At 37.7% G+C, this 27,009-nt stretch overlaps 1 protein-coding gene across 2 annotated transcripts in view; it reads right to left on the bottom strand.

Annotated features, from left to right (window-relative positions):
* Nucleotides 1–27,009, bottom strand: part of ADAMTS6 (ADAM metallopeptidase with thrombospondin type 1 motif 6) — a 134,944-nt gene that overhangs the window by 63,065 nt on the left and 44,870 nt on the right. For both annotated transcript variants that reach the window (XM_058823914.1, XM_058823915.1), the window contains exons 7-9: nt 19,706–19,749; nt 16,152–16,257; nt 913–1,059 (exon numbers count right to left, since the gene is read on the bottom strand). In XM_058823914.1, the coding sequence (XP_058679897.1) occupies nt 913–1,059; nt 16,152–16,257; nt 19,706–19,749 (297 nt within the window). The remainder of the gene's footprint in view (nt 1–912; nt 1,060–16,151; nt 16,258–19,705; nt 19,750–27,009) is intronic.

Here is a 27,009-nt window from a genome sequence, read left to right as displayed (position 1 = left end):
GTAGCCTCACGGTTAGACAATTGACTGGTTAAAGTCCCTCTCTTAAAATACAGAAAGTGTCTGAATTTCTGAACAACCTGTATTTCTAAAGGGCAGGATTGCACTAATGACACTGAAGCTGCCAACTAACTGTTATTTGCTTCCAATAAAGACTATCTTTCAGCATCTAAACAAATCTGCTAAGAATCTGTTCTCAGTGAACTCGTGGTAATATGTACTTGTCTTCAAAATTTAAAACACATACAAAGCTTCATTATGAATCATCAATAGATATAAATGTATATATTGATACATTTCTGTGAATGATGTATTTTGATTGTCTGATTTTTTTCATACTGAAATTTCAGGTAGCAAACTACTTCTGGATAAAATCACCACAGAAGTAGAGGTTTTCAGAATTTTAAGGTACTAATATAAAGATCTATGCCATCCTCTTCCGTAATCTTTATATTCTCGGCCATAGTACCAAAGAACATTGATAGGTAAAAACCCACAAGATTGCATGAAAAATATCTGACAAATGAAATGTAAAACAAACAGGGCTATGACCATCTTCCCTTCATTAGATTCCCTCACATTATGTATGCTAACAAAACATGATCCATAGACAAATCCTGCCCTGTTTTATTTCCCACTCTCAGATGAAGTAATGAGGTATGATCAGAACTTCAGAATCTTTTAAGAAGATTAAAAGTAGTGGAGAACTGCTAAGGTGGTGAATGGAGCAAAACAAGCTTTTGCCATTACATTGAAATAATGCCCTACAGAAATAAGGAGTTTTAAATGACTCACTGTATTTCTGTCTATTCATTATAAAAACGTAAACCATCAGAACAGGTCAGTATATTGCTACAACTGATCCCAAACGGTGTCAATTTTTTGAAAACTCATTTTTCTTGAGAGATTACTTACTCTAAAAAGCTGGTGATGTAATCCCGACTGCAAGCTGACCAGGAGAAAGGATTGGTGTTTGCTGTAATATGAGCTGCCATTAGCTTTGCTGCTTCATGACCTTTGGTCCCACAGGAATTGCCAATTCCATCATGATTCATACCAAAACTGCCCAAAAGAATAGGAGAGAAACAGGCCATTACTTTTCTACAGCATCATATATAGCTTAAAACATAATGTCACCTTTACAGCAATCGCGTTGGACCTAAAAGAACACAGTGCAGGAGAACTCCTAAGTAGAAAGTCAGTTAAGTTCTGTTTAATTTATTCAGGTCTCATAATACAGCACAATGACATAACCCTCTTGCCTTTTATGGATTTTTGGAAGTATTTTATTGGTTTACTAAAGCTTTTAAAGAAAACATAACAGTATTATTACAAGACAAATACAGAGCACTCAAGCCTTTATTTGGTATGGTACCTGGATATGGAATATTTATTACAGTGCAGACTCTTGGATTAGTAAAAAAGGACTAAGAATAGGTACTGTTGCTGTAACAATACACTATATATAGGCACAGTGCAATCAATGATAATTCAAGTAGAACGTGGGTTTTGCAATTCCTAGGATCATCCTGTACAGACACTCCCTCTCTGTATCTACTCACAGAGGGACTTGAATCGCCCCTGTTAGAGCTTTGCTTTGTCAAAGAAGGTCACAATGAAGAACAATTAAAAATCAGCAGAAAATAAAATAAGAAACCTCTGGATGGAACTTGGCCAAAAGAGATTTTCAGGAAAGAAATTAACTTTCAAGAAAAATTATATGACCCTAGTAAAAAAATATCTTAAAGAATCCTTATTCTTGTTATTATAAAACTCTATGTTCTTAGTCTTTGATCAATTTCCATTCAATCACTTGGAGAGAAAAATTTCTTCCCTCATTTCTTATTTTTCAAAATATTAAGATTTATTCAAATTTACTCTTTCTCAAAAGCTTACAAAATCAGAGGGGCAGATAGTGAGAGACACTGGAACTTCCCTGATAATGAGACAGAGAAGTAATTAAAACAGTGCCAAAACTGAGATTCTGAACTCCCAGAATCATACAGAAAAGTCTGTCTTTGAAGTCTTCTGTATGCTAAAAGGACTGACTCTGATTTCTTACTCATCATTCAGGAAAACAAATGGATTGAGGCACTCAGTTTTGATTTTCTGTTAACATTTAGGGCTGACGCAAGAACATACAAGAAGTAGTAGCAAAGAAACTGACCTTTTTTCAGATGAAAATACCACTTCATACCAGCTCATGCCACTTTATTCACTGAAATCAGTGCAGTTGTGTTATATTAATCTGAACATATTGCTCCAGATTGTGGTATAATGCCCCAAGAGTTTAATGTTACCCTGAATTTCAATATACTGAATACTATTTCACCTCTTCAGATGATCATAACAACCTACAAGTGAAAGGTGTTGGCAACCATTCCTTCCAAAAATAAAGAACATCAGTGAAGGATGGATGATTCCTACAGGATCAGGAAGGACTTCATCATCAAAAATGCATGGCTGCCTCACCTATGGGGTATGTCCCTATGGAATAGATATTCTGCAGCAATGCCCGCATGTATCTGGCTCAGTTTGTGCTATCTCACAAATGCAGAAGCCATATACTGTATTATACACTGCAAAAGTCTAACTGATACCTTAGACTATTATATAAATAAAGGGTGTCCCTTGCTTATAAAAACATAGCTTTAATCAATTCATCTGAGAAATGTACATAATGCAATGAAACTTTCAGACCAGTGTTATTTCTTATGATCTTATCAAAATCCATTTGTATTAGGAGATGAAAGAATTTAGATGTCCTGTGCAACAAACTGAACCAGAATTTTACAATTAAAAACATGTTTTATTTACCTTTTCTCAGTGGCAATTATTTCCTAGAATTTAGGGTACTTCAAACAGAAACATTCATTCTTCAAATGTCTCTGTACCATTTCTGAAAACAGAGAACCTTATTTTTTAATAATCTCCATGAATTACTCTTTTATAGAAACTATTTGGATGATTCTTATATTCAGCTTATCTCTAGTTAGCGTATTCCATTTGTTAAAAATCTTACAGACTTCAGTTCTCTGGGAAATGAAATTTTTATCTTTTGAGTGTATAAGTAAAAGAACAAACTTCATAGTTTAACAATCTTCCTTCTACCTGCTCTGCTTGTGAAAAAGACAATGTTGGTGACAGTGGCAGTGATATGCCTGATAAAAAGCATGTCTGTGAATGGAAGTCATAATTTCTGATGCACATGGGAACTCAATCAATGCCTTTCCAATGAGCTTTACAAATATTCATTCTCCTAAATCATCCATCCCTTTCCAAGAAGGCTTTTCTACTTGTCCTTGCTTCTGAATTTAAGGGGAATGTGATCATGAGGTGCAGGTAACTTTTTCTGATGTTTGCAGAAGAGTTTTACAACCACTGTCATCATTTCCAAAGATGGTAGTGGCAGCATGCCATTACAGTCCAGTAACTTGCTCTCCTGTGGGCAGGATTGCAGATGGAAACACATTTCTGACTAAATTACCAGTTTTATTTCCACCAGAACAAGCTGGTCATATTTGGCCATCATTACATTAAAACTATGTCTTTACAAAAGCATGCTTGCAATTGGATTGTCATGGAAAGGTAGGGAAGAAAGTAAGGAACATAAAATATTCTTTGTGGAGCCATTGTTATAATTTGCCTACCTTTTTCAATCTCACTAAAAAGACACAGACTTCTTCCTTTCATTGGCTTTAAAAGCCTGCCTAAAACTACCAGTATAATTTTGCAAGAACAGCCAGATGGGTGAGCAGAAACTGAAATCTCCTCAGCTGACACAGAAGTCATTCTATGAACTTATCTTTCCACCTGCCGTGTCAAGGTAGGATGTTTAACCCAGAAGCTCTTGCATTTTCATGCACTAATGCTCCTCATTTCCAAGAGAGCACTTACAACACATTAAAGAATTGTGCAAAACAGGAACACTTAAGAACTTTAAAATTATAACTAAAACTCTCCTGCAAATTATCTCTAGTTTGTATGTTTCTTAAAAAATTCTAAAGCAGCACATCCTAGCAGTGCTCACTGCCTTGTTTCACTTACTAACATCTGTAACTGAATAATTTTTTTTCCTTTGGCAATATGTTTTACATTATATCTGAAAAAATTATCTGAGGGAATTATTTGTAATAAGCATCCAACTTACGATCCAACCCCAAAAATCACAGGGGAGATAACTAGTGTCAGCTGCATTGAATAAAAGGGCAGTAGATAAGCAGAGGCCCTGGAGTCTAAGCAGAGGGAAGGATGTGAATATAAACTTCTTGTCTAACCTTCCTTAATCTTGCAAGAAAACCATCACTGTAGGTAGGTCCCTACAGTTTCATTTGGTTACTGACATGTTTGGTAGTTCTAAACAATTATGGTTATGGCTGCCAAAACACTTATTGCTGATACATATGAAATTACAGAAGTCATTTTTGTGAGACATCCAGAATGCTTCTGTCCTTATGTATTACTCAGACACTTCAGATCCAGAAAAGACAGATCCACACTAATCTGAATGCATCTCCATATTCTTCACTGAGATCTATTTTGTATTCCATGCACTTTATTAGCCACTAAGTTACCTCAAAAATGATACTCAGGTGAAATGTTATTTCTCAATCAATTATCTCTGCTATCCAGCTGAAGTATTAATTATTTTCATATCAAACAATTTCCTAGCTTTCTTAGGGCTTGGAGGACTCAGAAAAGCACAGATTGTTTCATTTCTTTAAATACAATAGAGAATGTTAGGATTTTTTGTTTCTTATCAATTCATGAGTTATATTAATTTGACCCTTCTTTTTTAAAGCAGTTTATGTTGCTCTGCCACTTAACAGCATTAGGAAGAAGAGTGCCAGACAGAATTGTGAGTCAGGTCAGGGAAAAAAGTTACAGGAACACAAGCAAGAAAAATACATAAAGTCAAGCACTGGATCTTCCTGTCCATTATCTGAAGCTGATTTACAGCTCCAAAAAATACATACCCTCACAACAAAGAATTGGCATCCTTCTCCTAAGAGAAAGAAAAGCAACTTACACCTAAAGAGGTTTGATGATACTAATCATCTGTACTAGGAGATGAACACACATGCTAAGAGTGAAATGGGCTATTTTCAAGTGAGTATCTTGACCCTAGGTACATTGCAAGTAATTACTCCAGTGTCTCACGCTGACCTAACATTTATGGAGATTGATGTAAAGGATAGAGAGGAGTCATAAAGTCTATCAGCGAAAAATACTTTAAAAGTTTCTAAAGTAAAGCTCTGCCACAGTGTGGGCATGCTTGTCAAGTATTCTTGTATTTGACAGAAGACCTAAATAGTGAATCATAATACGCTTGGAGAAACTGAGTTTATTATATTAGAGCCCAAAATTTTCAGAAAATTTGTATTTAAGCAATTTGCCATTGTATTGTACTTATTTTCATAATAGTTTAGAAAGTGTAATTTAAATCTATATATGTATTTCATGTAGCTTAGAATGTCTATTTAGGGCCTACATTGAAAAATTAGAACTGTTAGCTTCCCTACTTCTGTAAATATAGGCATGGCTTTAAATATGCCTTTTCTTAGTGTCAGTAGAAAATACACGAGGGAAGAAAGGGAAAACTACCATGTTTCAACATTATTTTGTTCAGCAAAAGTGGGTGAATCTGAACATAAACTACTATTAAAGAATAGTAGATTTTTTTTCCCTACAATATCAGAGCTATGAGCTACTTGGAACCAAGCACAATTTCTATGTGAACTTGGTAATTTTATTAATTATTCTTGTGTCTACTAGGAGTGAAATATTTGTCAGTTTTTATGAGGTTATGGTAAATGTTGAAGACATTACAATCATCAGATTTTATGCTTTCCCAGTAAAAAAAGTAAGCACTTTTTCTTTACTCTTGTAAATACTTTCCCCACACTGTCTCTTAAAAGAGAATTTTCCTCTTCCCATGTAGCCCTCCATATAATTTTAGCCAATGTTATAAAAGTATTGGTTGTATCTACATAACAGCATGAAAATTAAAATTTACTGTTAAATAACATTACAAATGAAGGGAAAAATAATCAAAAAGTATTATCTTGAAAAATCAATTTTCTTATTTTAGGATTACCAACACTGATAGCACGTATTGAAACTACCTAATACTGCATATTCCTGAAGGGAGGAATAAAGGTTAATTAGTTACTTCACTTTCTATTTCCATGTCTTAACATGGATTTTAATATTAACTACTGACTTCCTGCATTTGGACATCATTCTGAGGTTTGGAGTATCCCTAATGCTTTATTTTGAAGTAATGCAGAATTTTAAACTTGGGTGAAATATATTAGCGCCCTGAAAACTTAGGAAACAAACTAATTCAATAATAGGAGCTTTAAAAAAGCATAGCTGCCATGAAATTCAACATAATTTTAGCACACTTCTATCATAATTTTTCCTACTTACTTCCTAAATATAGTTCTTCTCCTCAGTTATGGATGATGACCAAACACTCCAAAAAAAACAATTTTTATAAAGGAGCATCATTTAGTATTAAATAACAAATGAGGCTCTTAAAAGCACAGCATTTCTAAATTACTAAAAAACAATGCAATTCATTCAGAAACCTGAACTTTCTTACAGGGAAATGACAGACTTCTGTGAGACTGTTACAAAAAAGCAGAGCACAAACTTCTCCTGGATTACACTGCCATAGCTTCACAGCCTTCATGGCACAACAGTAACATCAAGTAAGGCTTGTAAGCTACACAAAGCCAATAATGCAAATTCATCAGGTCTTTAGGCTGTAGGCCAAAGTGGAAAGTATTTGCTCCAATCAGGAAGCAAACTTCTGAGATCAGATGTCCTTTGGAAATTCAAGATGCCCTGAAGGTTATGATAACCTTTCACTTCATCCCCATTTATTCTTGCACTTTTGTTAAGACCTGTGAAGTGCTACAATGTTCAGTTTCCTTGATAAAAATGCTTTGATGTTAGAAAAATTATTTTAGTATTGCAAATTCTGAACTTCAAATAGTATTTCAGATATGCAGAGAAAGACTTTTAAAGAATTTTTAAAGTCTTTTAGAAAGACTTTTAAATAGAAAGGTATTTTAAATATAAACACATCACAGAATTGGGGGGTTTTGCCATTTGTTTATGACATTTTATTTTATATGCATGTCACTAAATCTGAAGCCCCAAAGAAAACTTTTTAAAACCTGCAACATTATAAAAGCAGGCATAAAACAGTGTTCATTTAGCAACAAATGAAGGGGCAGGAGATGGAGGGTGGAGAGTGAGAGAGAGAAATAATTATGTATGGTCTTATGTGGCTTGTGGACACATTTTGGTTATGGTTTTTGTTGGTTTTGTTTCATTGGAGTTTTTGTTTCTGTGGTTGGTTTGGTTTCATTTTGTTTCATTTCATTTTGTTGGATTTTGTTTTGATTTGGTTCAGGGTTTTTAAACTAAAAAAGATAGCTAAGCTGTCCCTAAAAATACACACCATTTGAACTCCATCACTCGTAGACCTCTGGCAGGAATAAGCTTAATGCATTCTGTTTGCTGTTGAGGTGTTCATACACTGTAGATTTGAGAGAGACTGCTATAGTTAAAGACAGAAGACATCATCACCTGAGACAAAACAATGACACCTGCATCAACCAGAGAAGTATAGGAGGTGACATTAGTACAATTCATTCTAGCTGTGTTTCAACTAGTTTTGAAAAAGCCATTATCAAGTTTGGTATATGTGTCTCTAGTACCTCTGACTGGAGTATTTTCTTTCTAATTGTCCAAAAAAGACACTCCTTGACATGCATTTCCTCTAGAAAACATCTCAGTGAAGGTTACTTTCACTAAAATGCAAGTCTTGTAATGCAGCTGAGGTTTGACTAATAGTAGTGAGTTGACCCTGGCTGAATGCCAGGTGCCTGCCCCTCTCTTCCTCAACTGGACAGGACAGAGAAAATATCAGGGAAGATTTGTTGGTTGAAATAGGGACAGGAAGAGACTGCTTATCAATTACGATCATGGGCTAAACAGATTTAACTTGCAGAATTCAGCTTGATTTTATTACCAATCAAATCAGAGTAGGAGTATGAAAAATAAAAAATAAATCTTAAAACAACTTTCCCCCATCCATCCCTTCTTCCCAGCCCCAAATTTACTCCTGAATGGAGAATGGGTGTTAGTCATTACACATCACTGCTACTCCTTTTGCTTCACGCTGTTCCCTTCTCCAGCATGGAGTCCCATCCACCCACTGCAGACAGTTCTCTACTAAATTCTTCAACATGAGGCCTTCCCATGGGCTGCAGTCCCTCATGAACTGCTCCAGTGTGGCTCCTGTCCTCCAGGCACAGCCAGCTCCTGTGTGGGTCCCCCATGGTGTCACAGGTCCTACCAGCATGGGCTCCTCACTCCACAGGGTTACAAGTCCTGCCAGGACCCTGCTCCAGCACAGGCCTCCCACAGGGTCACAGCCTCCCTTCAGGCATCCACCTGCCCCAACAGAGTGGTCTCCATGGGCTGCAGGTGGATCTCTGCTTCCCTGTGCTCCTCCATGGCTGCAGGGGCACAGCTGCCTCACCATGGTCTGCACCAGGGGAATCTCAGCTCTGGTGCCTTCTCACTGACCTTGCTGTCTGCAGAATTGTTTATGACACATTGTCTCTCATTTTTTCTGGCTGTTGTTGTATAGCAATTTTCCTACGCCTTTCCTAAAATGTGTTATCCCAGAAGCCCTACCACTGATGGGCCCACTGTCCTACCGTTGTGACTCCATCCTGGAGTCTCTTGGCATTGTCTCTGTGGGACATGGAGGAAGCTTGTGGCAGCTTCTCACAAAAGACATCCTTGTAGACTGCCTGCTGCTAAAACCTGGCCATGCAAACCCAATGCACTGCTCAGACAGGAAGCTCACTGGTCACTGAAGAATGAGGTACAGAGAAGCACCTCCTGAAAGTACCACCAGATTACAAGTTTTACTCCAGCACTGAAAACCATCCTCCTCATATAGAAGGAGAGGAATTCATAATATTTTTCATTTTGTGTACAGGCTGAAAAGAGACTTTGAAAAGTGCTAGAATTGCAGGCACACTTTAGCTGTATGAACTAATTTAGAACTAAATGTGTGCTTGAAAGTATTATTGCTCTTCATTTTGAAGACAATTTAGTCAATCGGACTACATGTTCTTATTTCTCACATTTTTTGTCGAATTGTCAAATTTAAAGTTATTACATCATCTATAAGTCAAGACAATTCCAACTTTTCCGAAACTGTTTTAGCTACCAATCTTGTCTACCTGCTCCTTTCCTACAGCCCTCAATGGTTGTCTGTCATTAGTAAATTATTTTCTTACTCCAAGTTTTATGGGCAACTTTCTGTCCTAAGACTAGTCCACTATCCTCATATTTTGACACTTCCTTTGTTAACCCATTTTTATTCTGTTTATTCTTTCTCATTCTGTTTTTCACTTTCAAAATCTCAGCCAATTCCTGAACAAAACTGCAACAGTGAATGGTAAAATACCTTTCTTTTCCTGATACACCTCTTCCAGTGGAATCTGGAATTCCTTACCAGTTTAACTAAGTATGCTTTACAGCACGCACAGGACAAGCTAGACATTTTAGAATGTACCCAAATATAAAAGCATAGAGCAGAATGCCACCTAAGCCACCTTCCTAAGATTTCCTCTCTTCACCAACAGAAAAAGTCAAACTTTGACAATTTAGGGGATACACACTCAATTCTCACTCCTGGTACAAGCAGTTACTGTTTGTGATTTTTGCTTACCAGACATCTTAAGCATCTTTGGTGTGAAATATATGATACTAGGAAAGCAGACATTCTGTACGTCAAACACCAAAATTCAGTTTTCTAGAGAAATTGTTCTGAAGTCTAAAGGGCCAACTTTGAATTTCATCTAATTCACAGAATTACTAAGAGTAATACAAGGCTGTTCTCTGAATCATGGCTACGGAGAAACAATCATAAAATGTTAGTTTCTCCATTGTCTATGCCCTCAAGAAAGAAACTATCACTGTGTACCACCATCTTCAATAAAAACAGCTGGTTATGATCCTGAACTGCTCACACAGCTGAAAAGTACCAAAACTGGGTTATATACATATGAACACTACAAGTGGTAAGGAATGGAAGCCAAACAAAATTTTTTTTAAAAACTCTAACTATTTAACAGAAAGCATGACTGACTATTACAATCAGACTACCAGTTCCTTTAAGGTTTCAAGAAGTACTTCCCTAGTATTCTTCAATCAAATTGAACTAATTTGAATCAATATAAGGTTAAAAGAGTTAAATTTAACATACTATGATATACAGGAATTCAGACTGAAGATCTAATGCCTTCTCATCAGGGTATTCAATAAAGTACTAACAACAAGTTGAGCCACTTCCTCAGGGAAGCTTATAAATCGAATTTTGGATAAACTGTGGATAATCTATCCAAAAACTGTATTATCATAATTGTTCTCTTTTAATCACTAAACATTTTGATCTTCAATTCAAAAGTTTTTTTAAAAACTTGGTATTCCATAGCAACTACACAATTAATAAAAACATGATCTTTCAAAGTGCAATTGTCCCAATCTGAGCTAATTAGGAAGCTATACAGAAAAGCATTTCTCCTTGAAAATTAAAAGACTGATAGTCTGATTATAATGTTCAGTCATACCTTCTATTAAATATTTATGGTGGGAGGGAGGCATTAATTTCTTTTTGCTTACTTTTTGTTCCTCACTACTTGTACATTTTTTTAATGTGTATATTCATCAATCATATGGATGAAGAGGTGAATGAAGGGTAGATGCCTGCTCAGAAGTTCATTGAGGACACAGAGCTGGAAGCAGTGGGCGATACCCCAGAGGGCCGTGCAGCCCTCTAGAAGAACCTTGGCACATTGGAGAGAGGGACAAAGAAGATGGAGGGATGGACATCTGAAATTCAGCAAGGGCAAGTGCAGGGTCCTACAGCTGGGGAGGAACAACCCCAGGCACCAGCTCAGGCTGCGGCTGCCCTGCTGGGGAGCAGCTCTGTGGAGAAGGACCTGGGGGTCCTGGTGGACAAGAAGCTCTCCATGAGCCAGCAGTGTGTCCTGGTGGCCAAGAAGGCCAATGGTATCCTGGGGGCATTGGGAAGAGCATTGCCAGCAGGTGGAGGGAGGTGATCCTGCCCCTCTAGTCAGCCATGCTGAGGCATCACCTGGAGTGCTGTGTCCAGTTCTGGGCTCCTCAGGACAACAGAGACATGGAGCTCCTGGAGTGGGTCCAGCAGAGGGATGTGAAGATAATTACAGGTCTGGAGCGTCTCTCTTATGAAGAAAGGCTTAGAGGGAGCTGGGTCCCTTCAGCCTTTCTTCAGAGAAGAGATGACTCAGAGGGGACCTTATCAGCGCCTGTACGTATAGGAATGGGAGGTACCAAGCCAGGCTCTTCTCAGAGATGCTGAGTGATAGGACAGAAACTGATGCCCAGGAAGTTTCACCTGGACATGAGAAAGAGCTGCTTAATCATGCAGAGTGAGCACTGGAACAGATTACCCAGAGAGGTTGTGAAGCCTCCCTCATTGGAGATATTCAAGAACAATTTGGGTACTACCTGTGCCATGTGCTCTAGGATGACCCTGCTTGAGCAAGGAGATCGGACCAGATGACCCACTGTGGTCCCTTCCATCCTGACCATTCTGTGATTCTGTGTAATTGAGCACTCTTTTGTTGTATGTTACGTAGTCAATGTAGATATATCCTTAAAATGCTTCTATTTTTCACTTAACAATGAACTCAATTTCCTATTCTGAAAGGAGGTACAGCTAAAGAAAAATATTTACAAGGCTCTCAGAAACAATTCTTTTACTCACACATGCAAATAATGTCTAGTAGGTACTGGAAACTAGGAGATTGAGAGGAAACAACAACTTTGACATTTGTAGAGGCATTCAATCACCACATGGATAGAACGACAGGTGATGTGGCTATCACAAATCATAAATTCAAAGATCTTTTACAAAAAAAACTTGTATAAAAGCTAAAGGAATATTATTTCTGCATCTTATCAAATTAGTATTTGACATATCATGCCATCTCAAGAATTAGCTGGAAGCCTCAAAGAGCTGAGATTTCAGAATTTTAAAATACCTTATATACAAAGAGCCAAAAGATATGAAACACAGAAAAAACAATGATAAACACATTCCTATGATCACAGAAAATATGCTATCATTATATGTTGCTGCATATATTAAATACTTTTGTGTGGGAATATTATGTACAAAACATATACAAGTACATCAAATAAAGATGCCAAGTGGATGGTGCCAGACTCTCCCCAGTGGTACCCAGGAACAGGACAAGGAGCCAAAAAATAAAACACAAGAAGTTTCACTCAAGATAGTTCCTTCCAACCCTAGTAATTCTGTGATTCCATGAATATGTAGATGAATGAGATAGGAATTGGAATGAAAATACTTTATTGGAACAATGGGGGTTTTGTTATATATATGAAAAATTCATACCGAGGTCACGTACACAAAATAAAATTTCATTTACAGGAATTTGAGAACCATTAATATTTAGTGATTGAAGGAGCTCTTTCGGAAGGAAGGAAGTGTCGGAAGGAAGGAAGGAAGTGTCGGAAGGAAGGAAGGAAGGAAGTGTCGGAACGAAGGAAGGAAGTGTCGGAAAGAAGGAAGTGTCGGAAGGAAGTGTCGGAAGGAAGGAAGGAAGTGTCGAAAGGAAAGAAGGAAATGTCGGAAGGAAGTGTCGGAAGGAAGGAAGGAAGTGTCGGAAGGGAGTGTCGGAAGAAAGTATCAGAAGGAAGGAAGGAAGAAGTGTTGGAAGGAAAGGAAGGGAGGAAGGGAGGAAGGGAGGAAGGGAGGAAGGGAGGGAGGGAGGGAGGGAGGAAGGAAGGAAGGAAGGAAGGAAGGAAGGAAGGAAGGAAGGAAGGAAGGAAGGAAGGAAGGAAGGAAGGAAGGAAGGAAGGAAGGAAGGAAGGAAGGAAGGAAGGAAGGAAGGAAGGAAGGAAGGAAGGAAGGAAGTGTCGGAAGGAAGGAAGTGTCGGAAGGAAGGAAGGAAGGAAGGAAGGAAGGAAGGAAGGAAGGAAGGAAGGAAGGAAGGAAGGAAGGAAGGAAGGAAGGAAGTGTCAGAAGGAAGTGTCGGAAGGAAGTGTCGGAAGGAAGTGTCGGAAGGAAGGAAGGAAGGAAGTGTCGGAAGGAAGTGTCGGAAGGAAGTGTCGGAAGGAAGTGTCGGAAGGAAGTGTCGGAAGGAAGTGTCGGAAGGAAGGAAGGAAGGAAGGAAGGAAGGAAGGAAGGAAGGAAGGAAGGAAGGAAGGAAGTGTCGGAAGGAAGGAGGGAAGGAAGGAAGGAAGGAAGGAAGGAAGGAAGGAAGGAAGGAAGGAAGGAAGGAAGGAAGGAAGGAAGGAAGGAAGGAAGGAAGGAAGGAAGGAAGGAAGGAAGTGTCGGAAGGGAGTGTCGGAAGGAAGTGTCGGAAGGAAGGAAGTGTCGGAAGGAAGTGTCGGAAGGAAGTGTCGGAAGGAAGGAAGGAAGTGTCGGAAGGAAGGAAGTGTCGGAAGGAAGTGTCGGAAGGAAGTGTCGGAAGGAAGGAAGGAAGGAAGGAAGGAAGGAAGGAAGGAAGGGTCTAAGGAAGTGTCGGAAGGAAGTGTCGGAAGGAAGGAAGTGTCGGAAGGAAGTGTCGGAAGGAAGGAAGTGTCGGAAGGAAGTGTCGGAAGTGTCGGAATGAAGGAAGGAAGTGTCGGAAGGAAGGAAGGAAGTGTCGGAAGGAAGGAAGGAAGTGTCGGAAGGAAGTGTCGGAAGGAAGTGTCGGAAGGAAAGAAGTGTCGGAAGGAAGTGTCAGAAGGAAGGAAGGAAGGAAGGAAGGAAGGAAGGAAGGAAGGAAGGAAGGAAGGAAGGAAGGAAGTGTCGGAAGGAAGTGTCGGAAGGAAGTGTCGGAAGGAAGTGTCGGAAGGAAGTGTCGGAAGGAAGTGTCGGAAGGAAGTGTCGGAAGGAAGGAAGGAAGGAAGGAAGGAAGTGTCGGAAGGAAGTGTCGGAAGGAAGGAAGGAAGTGTCAGAAGGAAGGAAGTGTCAGAAGGAAGGAAGTGTCGGAAGGAAGTGTCGGAAGGAAGGAAGGAAGGAAGGAAGGAAGGAAGGAAGGAAGGAAGGAAGGAAGGAAGTTTTGGAAGGAAGTGTCGGAAGTGTCGGAAGTGTCGGAAGGAAGTGTCGGAAGGAAGTGTCGGAAGGAAGGAAGTGTCGGAAGTAAGGAAGTGTCGGAAGGAAGGAAGGAAGGAAGTGTCGGATGGAAGTGTCGGAAGGAAGGAAGGAAGTGTCGGAAGGAAGGAAGTGTTGGAAGGAAGTGTCGGAAGGAAGGAAGGAAGGAAGGAAGGAAGGAAGGAAGGAAGGAAGGAAGGAAGGAAGGAAGGAAGGAAGGAAGGAAGGAAGGAAGTGTCGGAAGGAAAGAAGTGTCGGAAGGAAGTGTCGGAAGGAAGTGTCGGAAGGAAGGAAGGAAGTGTCGGAAGGAAGTGTCGGAAGGAAGGAAGTGTCGGAAGGAAGTGTCGGAAGGAAGGAAGTGTCGGAAGGAAGTGTCGGAAGGAAGTGTCGGAAGGAAGTGTCGGAAGGAAGTGTCGGAAGGAAGGAAGGAAGGAAGGAAGGAAGGAAGGAAGGAAGGAAGTAAGTTTTGGAAGGAAGTGTCGGAAGTGTCGGAAGGAAGGAAGTGTCGGAAGGAAGGAAGTGTCGGAAGGAAGGAAGGAAGTGTCGGAAGGAAGTGTCGGAAGGAAGTGTCGGAAGGAAGGAAGGAAGTGTCGGAAGAAAGGAAGTGTCGGAAGGAAGTGTCGGAAGGAAGTGTCGGAAGGAAGGAAGGAAGTGTCGGATGGAAGTGTCGGAAGGAAGGAAGGAAGTGTCGGAAGGAAGGAAGTGTCGGAAGGAAGTGTCGGAAGGAAGTGTCGGAAGGAAGTGTCGGAAGGAAGTGTCGGAAGGAAGGAAGGAAGGAAGGAAGGAAGGAAGGAAGGAAGGAAGGAAGGAAGGAAGTGTCGGAAGGAAGGAAGGAAGGAAGTGTCGGAAGGAAGGAAGTGTCGGAAGGAAGGAAGGAAGGAAGGAAGTGTCGGAAGGAAGTGTCGGAAGGAAGTGTCGGAAGGAAGTGTCGGAAGGAAGTGTCGGAAGGAAGTGTCGGAAGTGTCGGAAGTGTCGGAAGGAAGGAAGGAAGGAAGGAAGGAAGGAAGGAAGGAAGGAAGGAATTGCTTTTGAATTCCAAAACTCATCTACACTACATGTGTATGGGCCTTTTCATACATCATATAAATGAGAGCATAGTTGTCTGGTCATCATCAAATATAATAGGTGGGCTAAAAATACTTCCTACTCCTTTTTTTGATCAGCAGATTGCTAGCTTTCATTTCAGTCCACACTGGAACTTTCAACAGTTCCATCCTCTAATGGGTGGAAAAGCATGTCAACCATAACTCTGTATTGTTCAACCCATGTACATAAAAAAGAAAACCTCTTGGAAAAGAAGTTGTCCAGTCTTTTTAGAATCATCACATGGTACTATGAGTGCTGCCTTTTGACAGAAGGCCTGAAATATTTCCAGACCAAAGACTACTCAGATTTTATCAGTGTCATAACAACATACTCTTTAAAACTATATGCTAATACTTTAAATGTAACAAGTGATGCTGAGTTCTCTATGCCTGTTTTATACAAATCATGTTTGAGTGAAAGAGGACTTTTATGTCCGCATATGAATATTGACAACAGAATTAATGTTTCAATTATAGTAGTTTGACTTATATTAAAGACAAAATAAAAATAGAAAAAAAAATCTACCTTTTAACCACTTCTCTTTCATAAAGAAAGGCAAAAAAAAGTAATGGGGGAGAAAATATTTTCAAAGCCAAATATTTAAAAATATGAACCAGAGTAGGAAGGTAGTGAATCAAGTCTCAGAAGGACAGATTTAACTGGAATCTGAAATCAAAGGGTATATAATGGCTCTTCAGTTCTAAATATAAAGCCCCTGCTAATACATACTAAATAAAATGAAATGCTACTCATGAATAACATATACAGAAACATGGAACATCAGAATAGACGATGATGCAGGAGAAAAAATTATATTGATTATTAACTAATATTAAAAAGGTGGTAAATTAAAATGTATTCTTATTTTAAACTCACTCACTTGTGACCAATCTCATGTGCAATGGTAAAAGCTGAACCTAGGCCAATATCTTCATTAATGCTGCAGCTCCTTTCAGGCTCACACATTCCAGCCACAGAGGCCAAGCCTGAATAAACAGAAGGAGACACAAAGGGTCATGCCAAGGTGTTTCAGTCTTAAAAGCCCTAGTTATAAATGCCTGGATTCCTTTTAATAACTTCTATGCACAGAAGGAGCAGTTGGCAAAAGGTTAACTTTCTAGTCATTTGCAAAATCACTGGGGGGAATTTCACTTTGCCGGCTAGACATTAATATTTTTTGAACTGCAGTCAGTGCTGGAAAATGTCTAGACTAGGGGTTAGATTTATAAATTTTACTTCTGGTAACTTGGGACCACCTAGTAACTTGAGCCAGGAGAGGGAATTCAAGAAAGCATTTCTATTTTAACATTCTTGTGCCTGAAGAAAGCAAAATGTATCCACATTATTTTTCTAAAGAAATCTGTTTAAGTTTAGTGGGTTCATAAAAACATAGAAGCAACTTTTTCAGCTATGAAAAACCTCACATGGTACATTAAAAAAATTAAAAAAACAAAACTGAATGCATCAGTGAAAAGAGAGGAGACATGTTAATAACAAGCAAGCATTTAAGCATGGAAGTCTTTTCCATTTATCACCCATTATCTTCTGGCATTAAAACCTTATTGTGTTACAAGGGCTTTTAAACACTTTCTTCAGAGAGAGGACACCACTGGCACTTACTAACTATGGCTCTTTTGTATCTTACATATTTTGCAGCAACAGATTATTACAGAAGATACTGCAGTCATAATTTAGTGCCATTAGAGAAAGCTTTAAACATCAGGTTTATTTAACATATTTCCCTCCTAGAATTTCTGATCTGAAAGAAGCAGCAAACCTTTCTTTAAGGAAGTTACCTGCTGAGTTAACTACATTACCAAAAAAAAAAAAAAAAAAAAAAAACCACCAGAAAAAAGAATACTTTATAAATAAACAAATAAAGAAAATCCAAACAACCCCAAATATAAGAATTTTAAAAATTGAGAAAGCTTAACTTTGGTTGAGAGATGAGGGGAATGGAACAGGGAGTGGGGAAGAGAGAAAGCAAACTATTTATATGAATAGGGATTTCAAATTCAAATTCTATTTGGCCTAACAGTAAGGAAGTCATAATATGACAAGTGCTCCCTGTTGTGTCCACATTAGCAATTAATTTGAAGACATAGGAGTGGATCAGCACAGTGAAGCACAGAAGTTGGGGCTCTTCACATATCTTTGCATGCTGATTTGGCCATTCTGGACTAGCTGAATCCTGTAGGCAGAACATTACTACACATCTGACTCGAAGCTTCCTGAAGGGAAAAATTATTGCAGGGGTATCATGAGAACACAACCCATGGGCAATCTCAGGTTTCCTGTAGGCACATATAGAGCATTTGGGGGGTATGTCTCCTATGTTTTCTCCCAAACAAATCTAGTTGGGACACAGCAAAACTCTGATAGCCAAACTGACATGGGCAAAAGCTGACAATGTGTGTCTGGAGGGTTTGCAGTGTAGAACATGCAAAAAATGCAATAATTATAGTTCACCCATGGTGTTCAAATTGAAGAATTCTGAAGACAACGTGGCAATACATATATATACAACTATCATGCTCCCCTGCAAAGTCCACCATATTTGAATGATAAAGTCCTCTCCATCTTCATGTCTTATAACTGAGGACTTGCTTCAGCAAATGAGAAGATCACAGTAAAATAACTCCATACCATGCTTGCAGAAAGTGACAGAGATCAAGCTAAGAACTCAGTCAGTGACTCAGACTTGAAAAGGACTTGTCCTTCACTGGAGCCACAGACACACTGCACAGATGTCTGAGATTTTTTCTAAGGGGTTCCATGAAAGGTTCCCTGCCTCAGGTGTCTGAAATAGGATACAGATGTTCACGCCACATGAAATCTCTTACTTCTGTCTTTTCCTAGAATATCAATTATTCAGGTTTCTTTTGACCTTCTGAGACCTCTCTGTGGCTTTTTTCACAGACTCCTTTATATATATGATTAACTTTAGTTATTGGATGTCAGTTCAACTTAAGCATATCAAATGCCTTGCAAAAGAGGACTACAGGGCCTAGTCTCTTCTCCAATTCAATGCCTATAATGCAGAAAAATTGTCATGGTTTAGGTGCCAAGACCCCTATAACAGTAAGTTGGAACTGATACCATATGCGACTCTTATTTTTAATTTGTTTTTAATTAAACTTCTTGTTTTACAAAATATTTGCCAAATCTATCCTCTGTTACACTGGATTCAAGTGAAGCAAAATTTGCCTTTATGTCAAAATCTGATAGGGTAAGAGTTAGTACATTAATGATCTGTGTCAAGAGTAAAAATATCAAATAGTTCATGCATGAATGTATTCTCTTTCAACCTTTCTTTTTTAACACTTGCAAAGCCACTTCTAAGACATCATCTCTTCAGTTTCATGACCTCCAATGTCAAAGAAAGTCAATTACATTTGGAAATTCATGATCATGATTTGCCTTTTACTAAAGCATGCTGTGGGTTTTGTTATGTTTATAGCAGGCAAAAATTCTGGTACCTTTCCCCATGTAAACTACACTTCTTTGCCAGAAGCATCGTACTGACTTGAGAGAAACTTACAGAAAAAAATTAACATGGGTTAAGGCTATCAGTAATAGTGATATACAGTAATACAGGGAAAGACAAAGCAAATAAAATCATGAATTCTGAATGAGAAAAGTATTAATAATATGAAGTAGCTGAATTAGAATTTTGTCTTTAATCACCTTCAAGAAAGAGGCTTATGAAAGGATGCAAACTGAAAACAAAATCTAAACAAGTGTTATGTTAATCTTTGAATAATGTTCCCTTTATCTGTTAGAGCACCATTGGAGGCCACAACCCATACTAACTATCTGTAGTTATTTATATTTACTGGCGACATATTTAGGAATGGAGAGAACAATAGCTCTCCATCCTTAATCTAAGGTTGACGTGCACTTCTCCATTGTCAAAGCACTGTTTTAAGTAGTTTCAATGTTATTGTATTTTCTAGCACTGTACTTTTTTTTTTCTAAGTCTGTGAAAGGAAAAACATGAAGCTGAACTTGCTGTATACAGCACAGCAACAGTGTAAACCTCAGAGTCCATTCCTTTTGTAAGGTTTATGGGGTAGTTTTATAACCTTCCTGAGGATTTTTACTTCTGTTTTTTTTAACTAGATTATGGACACCAGTAAATGGAAGCAAACAGCAAGTTCTCTTCTGTAAGAAGTAAAATTGAGTCATCTGCTAGGTTTTATCAGTTTTACAGCTGTCAGTGATGAAATACACAGCACCAGCTCACACAATTCAAACTCCCAGCAATGTATCAAATCCAAAATCCACCTAGATTATTTTTATTTTTCATGTTTATAAAACTGCAAAACTTTGAAAGTAGAAACTTAAAAAGATCTAATCAGTCAATAAACCAATAGTTAAGTATAAAGCCAGGAAACAGCAAATATGAGCTGAAATTTCTCTTTATAATCTTACCCAGTGTTCCACAAGGCTTGTTTTTATAAGTGCAGATATCATATCTGTTAAGAAAAAAAAGTAGATAAAGTATGTCAGTGAATCAGGTTTGTAAGATACTTTGTATATTTATCACATATCTGTATCATAGTCCAAGTTGTCAGACCACAATCAGTTTAATTATTAGTGCAGCCAGCTGGTGTCGGCCTTTTCTACACTCTGGTGTAAACCACAAGCTGCAGTACACTCACAGCCGCTGGCCTCAGGCCAGTGGGACACCTGCCAGCAAGAAAAAAATGGTTAAAGTGGATCTTTGTAATCACCAGCTCCATAAAGCAGTCTACCATTCTCTTATGAAGTTACAGCAGCAGGGCTACAGACTGCTACTGATTCTTAAACCCTAAGTTTTACTTATCCAGCATAACTGGAAGCCTCCTATGGTCTCACACTTATCAATGAAACAATATTAAGTGTAAGTTGTACTACTTAGTCTTTGGTTCTATTTAAAAAACTGAACCCTTAATTATTATACCATTTTTAAAAAACATCTTACGAACTGTCATTATAGTGCCGTTCTCATTACCCTTCCATAATTACAGTGTATCTTAAGAATACTTGCTAACAACATAAAATGAAAACCAATGCAGCAAAAAGCTAAAATATTTCCTTAAAGGAAAAGTTTTGTCATTGTAGATACAATCTTTGAAACACAGAAGCCAATGAGTTTTTGTGTAGTTAATATGTAAATATGTGGAGCTAGCAATGAAATTAAAATGTTTTCTGTGGCATAGTTTTTAAAATAGCAGTGGTCATGCAGTCAATTCATTAATTACACCTTCATATTTTAAATATGCAATCCAATAATATCGATAGTGATAAAAGTACACTCCCACAATGCTATTTATTTTCAAGGTTTTAAACTGACTTCCTTTATTTCTGAAGCGTACTATGCTTCAGAATAATTTCTACTCTTTAGAAAGCCAAATAAAAAAAAAAAAAAAAAAAAGATACCATCTTTATGCTTTAATTTTAAACCCAAATAGTTTCTAATTTTGGGCCACCAGACATTGTCTGTAAAAAATACCATAAGGACTGCTATCACATAGGAGTCTGATCACAAGATATATACCTTTCACTGCTAAAAGAGTTATGGTCTGTCTGCAAGCCAAATCCATGGACAAAATAACAAAGCTTAAAATTTGGAACAAATCCAGTAAACTCTCTATGCATGCAGACTGCTGTGACCACATGGAATTCCTTTGATTTTTAAAGGGTACTGAGTGTGGAGCAGTTTGTGGGATTAAGCCATAATTTTGAACTTAAATGTTCATGTGCATTAATTTCATCAAGGTGGTTCAAATGTGCACTGATTTCCTGTTTGCTGTCTGGAGGAGGGGAAGGTAACCAAATCAGCATTCTTATAGACAACATTCTTATAAAAAAGCATCTTATTTCTCTTGAAATGTCCCTAAGTTCCAAGATGACACAGATTCAAGTAATAGAAGGATTTTTACTGAACATTTCCTGCCTTCTACATAATTAAAGAACCAAACTTATTCCTGTGCTCAGGAGAGTGTCTGAACCTAATCCTATTGAAGTTCAAGCAAAACCTGTTCCTCAGAGAAAGCAGATGGCTCAGTCTTGTTTAGTGAGAAAAACCCTAACTAAATTCTTTAGAACATAGTTGAGAACTGAATGGAAAAAAGTCTCTGAAATACACAAGTTTTCTGCTTTTTAATATCCAATGGCAGTAAGGAAAAACAATTGAAGACATACATCCTTAGATAAAACGGATGCTTGAGAATAAAGCCAATTCCACTCAACTCAAGTAAATTGTTGTCCCTGACTTCAGCAGAGCTCGAAACTTTCCTGATGTCTGAATCAATATATTTTCCTACAGGAAAGAACCTGAAGTTACTCCTCACCTTAGGCTGAGTTTCACAAAGAACTGTGACAGGAGAGAATTATATAAATTAAGTCCCTTGCTTCTGTTATATTTTTGAAAAACAAAGACCACGGTATTCTTCAGTTTCTGCTGGGAACTGTGTGTTCTTCATTGTGCATAACCTAGCATTTTTAAGAAAATGTGATGATAATGAAACTTTAATTAGATAATAAAACTATGGAAAAGATAACTTTATTTTCCAATACACCAATTATTTCTGCAAGAACATACCTGGGTAGTAACATGTTCTAAATATACCATCAATAAATATTCAAATTTTATAGACAACTATTAATTTCCTGTAAGGGTATTCATACACTCTCCTAGCCCCCAGTTCACCAAGAACAAATTTTTTGAACTTTTGAAAAAGATTTCAGTCTAATGACTTACTTTATCTACATCATCTTCCAGCTCCATTTCTTCATCATATTACTTTCATATGAATGGTTGTGATTTGTCTGAAAGCTCTCAGCATTCTTATGAACCAAATTGCTTGCTCTCTCATTTGCTTCTCTATATGATTTTAAAACAGACTAACTTATCTTTTTTTTTTGTTTTGACACCACTTCTTCCAACTTTATTTTGAACCTTCAAGGAATCCACTTAGTTCTCAGATGTTGGGTTCCAAATGCAGAAGACTACAGATGTAACACTTGACAGCTAGTAATTTTAAGATAAGAAACACCTGAAAATACAAATAATCAAGACTGCTCATGAGATTAGCTAGGTCTAGTTGCTATTGGAAATAAAAAGGCAACCCACAAACAAACAAAATCAAACAAAAAGCCCACACTCAAAAAAGCAACACAAAGATGCAGTTTAATCACCAGGAGCCTAGTAAATACTAAAGGAGCTAAAGAGACCCAAAAGGTAGAGTCTCAAGCAACAACTATCTCAACCAACCATTAAAGATTATGAAAACAGTCACAATTGTGACAACTGCAAAAATGTTGGTTCAATTCACTGACAGATGGTGTAAAAGGGATACCACGCAAAAGTTGAATGAAAGAACACAGTTACATAGGTAAATAACTTGGGATAAGATGGCAGCCAGACCATTTTGAGACAGCCAAGAAAAATCTGTGCCCAAGCCAAAAAGGAAGATAATATAACTCCTTATAAAGTGGGTGCAGTGCCCCTGAAATGTGACCACACTGGGGAAGTGGAATGGAAAAGAGGTAGGAGGGAAGATGGTTAATTACATGGCCATGCCTGCCCTGAAGAAATCAGAAGATGTTTCATGAGGCAGATGGCGAAGTGGTCTGGGACTGCTGGGCATTCCTGCGGGGCTGATGAAGAGCTGCACAGACAGACAGGAAATGCATGATGAATGTACAACTGTCACTGACAACTCTGACTGACACATCAGCCAGAAGGAAACTGCACAGACAGACCTTTATCTGTTCAACAGGCTGGTCAAGGACTGGAGCAGCAGTACACTCCTGTCATGCCATGGATCAAACAGCAAGAGTTAGTGCACCATACAGGGAGACCTTAAAAAGAAAAAATCCTGGTCTTTTTTTGGCAGGATATACAGGCACCATGCTAAAATATACTTGCGCACTATATTAAAAAGTGAAAGGGATCACACTGGACACTGAAATTCTACTATCTGCATTATCAAGCTGTTTTAAAACTCTATCACAAGTTTTTAAGAAACTCCTTGTGCAGATTTGACCCATGAGAACAACTGATCTCAAAGAACTCCCACGAGAAGTTGTGGAGATGGTCATGATTCTTAACAGGCAAAACACAGAAAACTAATCCATTTTGGAGACACCAGCTTAGTAGTGTGTCCACAAGATCTGTGCCAGTGGTACTCAGTGCAATAAAAAAGCCACTGATGTGTTTATTTAATGTATTAGCGCAGATGTAAGCTACAGACTATCTTTTCAAGAAGTCTCTCTTATCTGTAACTCTAACCTGAAAAAAAGTCCATTTCCGTTGCAAATCTGACGACTGGCATGAACTGATTATTTGAGCAGGACACTTAAGTCAAACAGGTAAGAAAGACAAATCCTCTGTGAATATTGTAAGCACTGCTCAAACTTGTCATGTAAATTATCTGCAGTTACAGCCAATCTCAGGCACCTTAGGGGAATACAGCCATTTGTCTCCTGCAGAGAAAGGAGAGAAGATTCTTCCTGATTCCTGCAAAGTGTCCATTTTCAGGCCTAATGCATGCAGTTGGGCAACTATGTACCTCACAGAGAGTTCCATGATTGCAAGTGTATTCCCACATTAAAAAATAAAAATAAACTTTAAAAAAAGAGACATACTAATTCACAGATTTGATTATATGAAAGCATCACAATGATTCAATTGTACCTCCACCTACCCTTAGCATAAAAATGTAAATAATCTGTTCTAGAAGCTAGAGAAGTTAAAAAATACTCCTTAAAAGCTATTCAGTCTCACATTAAGAATTATTTAGAGCATAATTAAAGAGCAACTGGATAACTGGGGTTTTCCAGTTATCTGCCCTTCCCTGCACAGCAGTCATTTGCGAGTGTTTGCAAAGGAAACAGGACAGCTCATACTGATGCCTCCCCTGATAGAAGTCCCGAGCTCTGTGGCTTAGAGTACTTCACAGACAAAGATTGCATCTTATCATTTAATTGATTTTTCTTTTATTGTCATCAGCCCTTTGTTAAATCCTCTTTATTCTGAAAAAAAAAATTGTTTCAGTGTCTGCCCGGGGGATATGGTCATGCCTTTATCAGCAAAGCTGAGTCCCACTGATTCAGTAGAGCTTCTTCCCTTTGAAATCACTATTTAATTTTTTTTTAAATCAGATTAATATATGGGATTTCTCAGAATTGTGCCATTACACTGGGGCCCTTCTGTCACCACCATGTGCACTCAGGGGACTTTCCAACTTTCTGAAGTGTGCGTATTACAGTATCTAGTATTAGATACAATTTAAAGAATTTCATTGATCAACAAGAAAAACTCACACAATGTCTTTGATTTAAGCAGAGTAAATGAGTAAAGAATGAAAACTCTTATTAGAAGGGCAAACTGTTCAAAATCAGTATGAAACAACAGCTGTTTACTTACACATACATCAAACTACTCCAAAACTACTCTGAGAGCCACCAATAAGTATGAATAACATTTAAGATACATATTGACATAAATAACCAAGACTTTTGAAGGAATATTTCTTAATGGAAAATATTTTACGAGACCAAAATACAGTCACAGTGAATGAGGGAAACCCTACCAAGACGGATGGAATTCAAATGTAAAAAAAAAAAAGTAAGAACATTCAGGTTAGGCAAAACCAAAAAATATGTATGATTGGACATGTAGCTCTTAATAAAAGTTTCAGATAGGTGAACACATACTTCATATATATAATACTAGACACTTTGCCAGTTAATCTGCTTGAAAGGGTTGTCAGAAAATGAAATTAACTAAAATAAAGATAACTGATTCTCTCCCAACTAAAAGTAAACAGAGCCAAATACAACCAATTATTAATATTTCATTTTTAGGGAATATTTCCAAATGTTATCTCTGAAAGCAAGGTTCCATTTTTTACTTTTAAACCAAATTATATTTTTTGACACTCACTTTTTAATTATTATAGGTTTTAAGAACAAGCTCTTTAAATAAGGACTATCCTTCTCACACACTCATGCTCAACAATAAACCTAACAAGTTTATTAGGTTGCATATTTTTTACTTTTTATTCTTCATGCTGTGCAATATGATTTATCTATGCACCCAGTCATAGTTGTCCCATCTTTGAACAAAGGTAAAAGACCAGGCAAAAAGGTACCTCTTACAAAAAATTAAATTAAGCTGGTTCCAACACCTATGACTATAAACTGAACAGATCAGACTGAATCAGACTGAATCTCAGATTTCTCTTGAATGGATCAAAACCTTCAGACTATCTGACAACTCCAACTCGTATTTCTGAAGCATGGAAGATCTAAAAAAAGAAAAAAAAGCAGTGACTGTCATATACTTTCACCTTTTTTGGTTTTTTGGCGTGGCTATATTAAAGAAGTGGTCATTTTGCAAGTGCAGAAAACGTCACTAATGCTAGAGAACTGAATGTTACTAATACTAGAGAACTGCAATGGAATTAATAAGTCCTAAGAGAATTTGGTCATTCATTAGATATGCACACGTTACCAATGGTAATACTCTCTACTACACAGAGAGTAGCTTTTTTATGTCTTTTTAAAGGTTTACTTCAGCACATCCTTTGCCTTACAGAAAGTGGTACACCACAACAGCATTCTGCCCTAAAATAAAGAACATGTCTTATTTGGTTCCTTCCTCAAAAACCTCAAACCAAAAAGAGCTATTTAAACCAAGGAAGGAAAAGAATAACATACATGTTACACATCACTCATCAAAAATAGCTTTTTCTATTATTAGTTTTCCATGTCTTTAATGCTGCCATAGACAACCAAAGTCTGTCTCTATTGGACTTTATTCTGATACTTAGATTGGGTGGATAAATTCTGAGTTACAGCCAGAAAAACTATTGCTGCCATAAGTTCTAGTTCTCCTGATTTACATAAATCTTTCAAATAATTGCACTGTAAATGAAACACTTCCATACTACTTTTTCTAAATGGCAAACTGCAAATGCAGTCAAAAATGCAAAAATAAACACAGTTGTGGAAAAAAAAATTAAGCTGCCATTTGTATTCATCAGTTTCGGCAATATAATAATAGAAGAGCAGATGCAAGTTTATCACAATCAGTAGTATTATTAGTGCCCTTAGGACACTCAGAATAACTCTTGATCCACATAAAAATACTATGAAAGTGCATCAGAAATATAGAGCCACCTACCTGTGTGACAATGCTGATTTCAATAATATTCAGGGGTAACGTAGAGATTCGGCATTTGCACTATCGCCAGAGTGAAAGAAATACTTGATGATTTGTTGCATTCTGAACCTCAGAAACATTTTAAACTTTTATTGCATTCTCAGTATTGAGCCAAAATTTAGATGGAGTTATACAGACGTAGCTAGCTCAAACTGAACTAGAGAATAAACTAGAAACTTCTACATATCTGCTCTAAGTACACTGTTAGTAATTTCTCTATCAGTACATTCAGGATAAGTCCAGCAACTAGCACATAAAACTTTTTTTCAAAGGACATTGATACTGAACAGCTTAAGCAGCTTTTAGGGCAACGGTTTTTTTAGAGTGTGCTAATGTAACCAAGTCTGGGGAAAAGGAAAGCTAGCAAAACTAATTAAATGTGGTTGGGGGCGTCCTGCCACACAGCAGAAAATAGGAAGCAACTAGTCTAGACCTCTGGCAGAAGGGAAACAGAGCTAACAGCTATGATTACTAACCAAGTTTTAGCTCTGTTGTATGGAAACAAATTAGGTAAGTTAGA

Source organism: Ammospiza caudacuta, chromosome Z, assembly GCF_027887145.1.
Source record: "Ammospiza caudacuta isolate bAmmCau1 chromosome Z, bAmmCau1.pri, whole genome shotgun sequence".
Taxonomy (NCBI): domain Eukaryota; kingdom Metazoa; phylum Chordata; class Aves; order Passeriformes; family Passerellidae; genus Ammospiza; species Ammospiza caudacuta.
The sequence above is the reverse complement of the archived record's forward strand: the minus strand, read 5'-3'. Positions and strand labels throughout refer to the sequence as shown.